This window comes from Phoenix dactylifera, chromosome 9, assembly GCF_051530095.1.
Source record: "Phoenix dactylifera cultivar Ajwa chromosome 9, Ajwa_hap1_PhDact_Kaust_v1.1, whole genome shotgun sequence".
NCBI lineage: Eukaryota > Viridiplantae > Streptophyta > Magnoliopsida > Arecales > Arecaceae > Phoenix > Phoenix dactylifera.
Genome location: NC_143198.1, coordinates 20,446,851 through 20,453,709, shown reverse-complemented (window position 1 = coordinate 20,453,709; position 6,859 = coordinate 20,446,851). Strand labels below are relative to the sequence as shown.

Here is a 6,859-nt window from a genome sequence, read left to right as displayed (position 1 = left end):
CAAAATATCGGACAGAAATTCAGCGCCGCCCAGGATTCATGACAAATAAGATTGCATTCTCAGACACAAACCCCATGATTTATTTAAATCATTTTGACAAATGCCAGGAAGATGGCTTATTTGGCAAACTAATTTTGCATGGAAGGTCATATGAAATCAATAAAATAAAGAACTGCATCCAAAATAAGCTACCTCTCTGGTTAACAATAAAAATCCCAACATCAAATTTAAAGCAAACCTTTTTCTGCATGCACTTATTTTACAGCTCGATGTAATAATATAAGGCTTATTGAAATGTTGCGATGACCTTAAGCACAGCAATGGTAGCAAAACATGCTACCAAGAGGAACACTGATCCATTCATTCATAGTAAAAGAACGATTCACATCACATTTTAAACAATTTAAAAGATACAAAACCCAGTCATGCTAATTTTGCATTCTTTGTATAGACAAAAGCATTCATGCAACATCCGAGAGAGAACAATAGTGGCAGCATCTTCAATCACCTAGCAAAAGCAGCCTAGCTGTCACCATGAATATCAGAAATTATCTCTTAAAATGAGTTTAGCTCTGCCAAGCTCTACAAGGTACCGTTCCATTCTAAAGAAACCCTCAGAAGATATACTTGTTGGGCTTAAGATCCTAAAAAATGTTTGGACCAAGCACTGCTCAACCAACTGACACATTCTCATGCCAGTTTACAAGATTAGCTATCCAGATTAAAATGGTAACTTATCTCCACAATGCTTGGTTTTGAAACCATGACTGGTACTACATAATACTGATATTTCGAGATGATAACGGTGCTTGAACAAAAGTAAGGTTCGGGTCATCAGGCTTGATAATATGGTATTGTTATGTACGAGTACAACCCTGCAGCAAAAGAAAATCTCCAAAATATGTGATGTGCTTACAAAAACCAATAGATGTTAAAGAATCAAGATGCAGAAAAGCATATCTTCACCATAAGCTCGGATAACTGAGTTAGCTGATGTTTCATGCAGGCAAGCTTCAGAAACCATGCTAGGGAACCGAAAGTGCACACAAACTTGACCACGGTCAGGTGGGGGAAGACACCATGGTTGAGATAAAACATTTGGGGTGCATTTGTGTGCCCAAAACAAAGAAGGGTACAAGACACCAAGCTTGACTTGACTAATTTAAACATAACCTGAAGAACAAAAGAAATATCTACTAAAACATAGGATGAGTCACATAAATATTGATTAGAAATTCATGCTGCAAAAATGTATGTCTTCACCAATACACTCTTCAAGCCAATTCACGCAAGTGATGACAGAAGCACTGGATATTATATTATAGAAGCAGGATGCCCCACGATAATCTGTTTCGAGTTGGCAGTTCAAATCATGTACAATGTTTGTAATGCATGGTACTGTTTAAGGAAGAGGTTCCCAGACAAACAAGAAAGGTACAATAACTTTCATTTCTAACTGCTGCTGAACCCTGAAAGAAGATTTTACATGAGCTACCATCTGAAGGAAACAAGTGCCCTCATTTATACACATAATTCACTTTTGTAAACAGATACGCAAAACAACCAAGATTATTTGAAATCTGTCGAAATTAGTCTATATTAATCAAGCAAAGATAGACCTTATACAGCATCAAGAGTCTAGTTTCAAGTAATACTTGCCGTATCCTTACAATCAATGTCATATGGCTGAAAGGAATATTGGTATGACATAGAGCTGACAAACAGCTATCTCCCTCTCTCTCCAAGTATGGTAAAATCCAAGATGGAAGGTTTAACGAGCAGATGTCTTTGATTTCTCCACCAGAACAATTCTACCATTCCACTCTGTCTGATCAAGAGCACGTATTGCAGCATCAGCATCCTCATCCCTTTCCAAGGACAAAAATCCAAAGCCACGAGAATCCCCTGATCTATATACAGAAGGAAAACATTTAAGCAACAGAAGTACAAAACAGCACAAGCCTGAATACTGACAAAATTGAAGATTGCTCAACAAAATGCTAAAAACAAATGTAACATGTCAGACAAGTTTCAGCGTCAATGAAAGGAAAGCAAAATTCAAAAGCTTGATTTGAAGGTTTAGATTCCCAAGAATATAAATAGCAACTGCTAAGAATACCTACTTCAAGTTCCAGCACATAATATATGCCTTTGCTGTGCATGCACAGAATATTTTTTAAAAAAATAAAATATAGCAGGAACATATATTTTTTAGTTTTCATTTTTTTTAATTATGAGGAGAAAGAAATCATGACAAATATTGAAGATTCAAGGTAGATTCGGAGTCTTTAAATTGAAGTTTAAGATTTTAATTTGATGGATAGTTTTAGTGGTCCATAGATGAGTTTCAGCAACCTTTGGTATTTAATTTTGTATTGGAATAATTTTCTTTTAGAAAGAAGCAGTCCTATTTTGGCTATTGACTCAATAAGGAGGTAATAGGTTTTTGTATGATTTTTTTAGTGAGAGGTTGATCTGAGGAAGTCCTAGATTTCCTAACAAAAAGCATCAACCTTGACCCAACTACTTGGAAACATCCTATGTTTATTACGAGAATGATTTAGAGTGGTTTTCAGTCTATGTGACAGAAGTTTTGTGGAGCTCCAGTGTATGCATTTTTATTTGAAATATTAAACAGGAATTCAAGTTATTATTATCTCGCCTTTCTGCCACTTAGTCTTCTCTTTAATCTTTTCTTCTGCCCTTTCTTTGCTCACTCTCCATGTCTTCTATCCTTCATACTAAATCATGTGCTAATTATGCACATAGAAACAACGATGAATCACAAATGAGAACCTACTTTCAATATCCACAGTTTATAGCCAAATTTGGGTAGATGTGGTATAAAAAAAATCACATCTCAAAGAGTTGGGACCACAATGACATTGATGCCAGTGCAAACCTTTTGCTACAGAGATGGCTATGAACAGCTAGAACTAATTTAAAGAAAACAAAGTTACCTTTTATCCCGAACTATCCGAACATCTGTTACGCGTCCAAACCTTGAGAATTTCTTCTCCAAATCTCTCTCAGTAGTGACATAGCTGAAACCTGCAACAAATAAATTCCTTCCAGGCCTGCCAATTCCAGTGTTGCGGTTTGGAGGTGGCGACCAAGGCCTCTTTGGAGAGCGACGACGAGAATAATAACTTGGTGGAGGAGATCTGCGCCTTGGAGAATGCCTTCTCCTAGCACACCGCAACCAAGAGGTTTAACAAATTATAAAAAAAGGATAGACAATGTTTAATCAATTAACTATTATTGGTTTTAGACTAGTTTCCTCACACAGTCCCTTTTCTAGGGGAGGTGGTGGAAGGGAGGGAGAGAGACTTTTCAAAAGCCAAAAACCTTAAATGTTCAAGAAGGTAGATCACATAAACTGGAGCAATAGAAATATTTTTTAAAAATATAAAAAGAATATCACCTTGGTGATCTTTGATAACGATCCCTTGCATAGGGAGACCTTGATCGAGATTTACCATGGTGGTCTCTTCTGGATCGAGAAGAATCCCTCCTCCTCACAGGCGATCGAGATGCAGACCTATCCCTCCTTCGCTGTGAATCTCGCCTTCGAGGTGACACAGACAAGCGTTTTCTCGGAGAATCATCTCTGTGATGAGAATCTCGTCGTGCTGGCCTTCCTGGAGGAGATCTCTGTCTTACAGGTGGAGATAGACAATCATGTGAAGAAGCTCTCTTGGGACCCACACCATGCTTTTCTGGAGAAGGTGAATGTTTCCTTTTAGATGGACTTGGAGAAGGAGTTGATTTCTTGTCGTTATTTTTAGGAGGGAGAGGCTCTTGCCTTGCTGATGGCTTGCTGTAGGGAGACCTTTCCATAGAATCAGACAGATTTCTCTCTGGTGATGATGTACCATTTCGCATTTTTGGAGAATGCAGACCAGAGCACTCTCTTACCATCCCGCTATTATCGGAAGCTACCATCTCCTCAGGGTAGTCGCCTTCCTTCATTTTAGTATCATGACTAAAGTTCTCATGATCCATCTCCTCATTGCTAAGCTCAAACTTTCCAGATTGAGAATCCCCCGATATGTTTCCAACATCTCCATTCTCTGTGGCAATCAAAGATGGTGACTTTGCACTTTGATAGTCATAGGTTCCATTATCTACTTCTTCATAAGAATTATCATTTTGATCAGCTGATAAAACAGGCTTATCAAAGCATGGATAAGAATCTCTACGTTCCGGTTCATTTGATAGTTTATTAACACTGGTATCAAGCTGTTCACCTGAAATATCGACATGGTCAGCCCCTTGCATTTTATCATGGTTTTCATAATCCTCAACTGTGGACATCAATCCCTCATCAGTATAGTCTGAAATTTTCCTCTCCATGTTGTCATCTTGCATATCTGGCTCAATTGGCAAGCAAGATTCTTCAGCTTTCTTTGAGGAAGATGATAGAACAGCTGAATTACCAGGTAAAAGAGGTGATCCAGCTTGCTCCTGATATGCATGACCTTGCATGTTATCATCCAATGCTTCAGTTTCATCTTGAAAACTCTTTCCACCCTTTTCATCCTTGTTGCCAAGTAAGTTAAGGTCTAGCTCTCCAATATATGGAGGCCCTTCCTCTTTGCTGGTCTCTTCTAAACTCTTATCGGGTGAACCAAAATCCATCCCTACATAATATACCGGACAGGACGGAAAAATCAAGATAAAGCAATTATTTGTCAAGTAATCAAATGATAACAATATATAACTAAATTCTACCTGTCTCTGACTCTCTACAGTCTACATTTGAGAAAATGACACTAATGCATACTTCTCATTTGACTTGTATTATATGGAATCAACCATCAAAACCCTACCCACCCATCCCAAAATTTAAAAATTTGTCAACTTCAAGGAGATAAAATAGCAAAATAGTGCACATTTAGACCAAAAAAAAAAAAAAGAATGAAAAAAGAAAAAGAAGTTAAGAAAGAAAGTCCAGCTAACCTTTTTCTAATTAATCATTAGTGGAACTGCTAAAAACAGCCGAATCTACATAAAGAATATTTATTTCACTTATAAAATAGAGAACTCATTTTTTATAAAAAAAGGTTCTCTGCTTTTCCTGCCCCAAGGTCTAGCATTTACTCTTCACCAAACCCTTAAATAAGCTTAAACAGCCAATGCATTTTGCTTTTGCACAACTCCTAGAGTCTAAATGTAACCGCTCAACTTGCCACCATGAATTAAACACATCAATGGCGAATGATGTTTCAAAACCAAGCTGCTGGTAACTTATGAAATCACACTAAATACTTACCAACTCAAAGATCTATTATCTATACAAAGAATGATCTAAGAGCAACCTCACCTTGCAAAAAAAAAAAAATCCAAAACAAAAATCTCATTATGTATGCAATACATTCACCCTAGTCCTTACCACCGTCCCAATTGGGAATACTCCAAGCACTGATTTTCTTTGAAATCAGCAAAAGAAAAATGAAAATAAAATGGAAAACTAGAATATGCTATCTTAATGGCATTCGCAACTTAGTAGCCTACGAAAACCACCTTAAAATAATAATCCCTTCAATTAATACGTCAAATGTTACAGGTAATAAATTGGGAAAATTAAAAAACCAATAAATCTCACAAAAGTTTCTAACGTGCCCCGAAAATTCTACAATTTATAAATTCTGATATCCATAGCTGAGTTCAACCGAAAACTTTCACCCACTTTCTTCAGGATCACAGAAAGAATAAGGCAATCTTCCTATGAATACCTGATCACAACTTTACCCTAGAAAACTAAACCTTTTACACTAAATACTCCAATGTAACCCTAATCAGGGAAAGCACTGATATTTCAATTCCACCGCGGTAGAAGAAAACCATGACAGCTGCAAATCAAAACCAAACATCCATCTGAATACGAATTCCCTTATCTCCAATCAACACACCATGAATGCATGTCAAATGAGAGTTCAAATCGGGGAGAAACTCACATCCCAGATCGACGAAATCACTCAAAAAAACAACCAAAAAAAAAATCAGAATCAAGTTTCTATCGGCGCCCAATTTCGAATAACAAGAAACGAAACCATCAACGAACCCATATCAAAACCTTAATCCTCATTCGAAAAAAAATAAAAAAGAATAACCATATTTCATCCCATTCAGATTCTTTCATGGATATATAACAACAGAAATATTTTTTTAAAGAGATTATAAATCCACACCTCTGCGGCTCTGCAACTCGAGATTTCCAAAACCGAAAACGAATCGGAGAAATATAGTGAAAATAAGCCTAAAAACATAAAAAATGCATCATGGAGTAGGAAACAGAGACGAGATTCGATCTCATATGGAGAAAATAGTACCTCCCTTTCGATCTCTATGAGTGAGATTAAGGCAAGAAATATTGAGGGAAATGACTTTTTGGGGGCGCCCTAAAATTCTCAGTGGTGTTTCGAGAAGCTCTCCTCTTTTTGGAAATGGAGGAAAAGGGAAGCTAATGGCACAAAATTTAGATGAGTGGATCCCGTCACCGCCCAATCTCCAGGCCAACGCGGATATGCCACTTCCGCTGCCGGCCACGTAGAAACAAGAGGCGCTTACGCTGTTGTGAATGGTGACGAGATCCGGATTCGGTGTATGGAAGATTTATTATTACGTGTAACGTTCATCATATTGATTGATCTCTTTTAATCAGAACGGTGCATAGGATAGAAACAGAGAGAACCATGATTTTGGTGAACCCTCGCTGCCAAGTTGTTTGGCTGAATAGTTGTGACATGCGAGAGATGGAGAAAAATATATAGAGAGTATTCTTCATCTCTAGATCAATTTTTTTTAACTAAAAAAGAAAAGAACCTTTGGAGGGTGAATTTATTTTTTATATAAT

At 37.2% G+C, this 6,859-nt stretch overlaps 1 protein-coding gene across 1 annotated transcript; it reads right to left on the bottom strand.

Annotated features, from left to right (window-relative positions):
• Positions 1-1,420: 1,420 nt before the first annotated feature.
• On the bottom strand, positions 1,421-6,607 carry LOC103719109 (uncharacterized). Its single transcript, XM_008808185.5, has 4 exons — positions 6,336-6,607; positions 3,425-4,643; positions 2,961-3,188; positions 1,421-1,910 (listed from the first exon to the last, which is right to left on the bottom strand). The coding sequence occupies exons 2-4, from the start codon at positions 4,639-4,641 to the stop codon at positions 1,772-1,774; spliced, it is 1,584 nt and encodes a 527-aa protein (XP_008806407.3). The 5' UTR covers positions 4,642-4,643; positions 6,336-6,607; the 3' UTR covers positions 1,421-1,771.
• Positions 6,608-6,859: the final 252 nt, after the last annotated feature.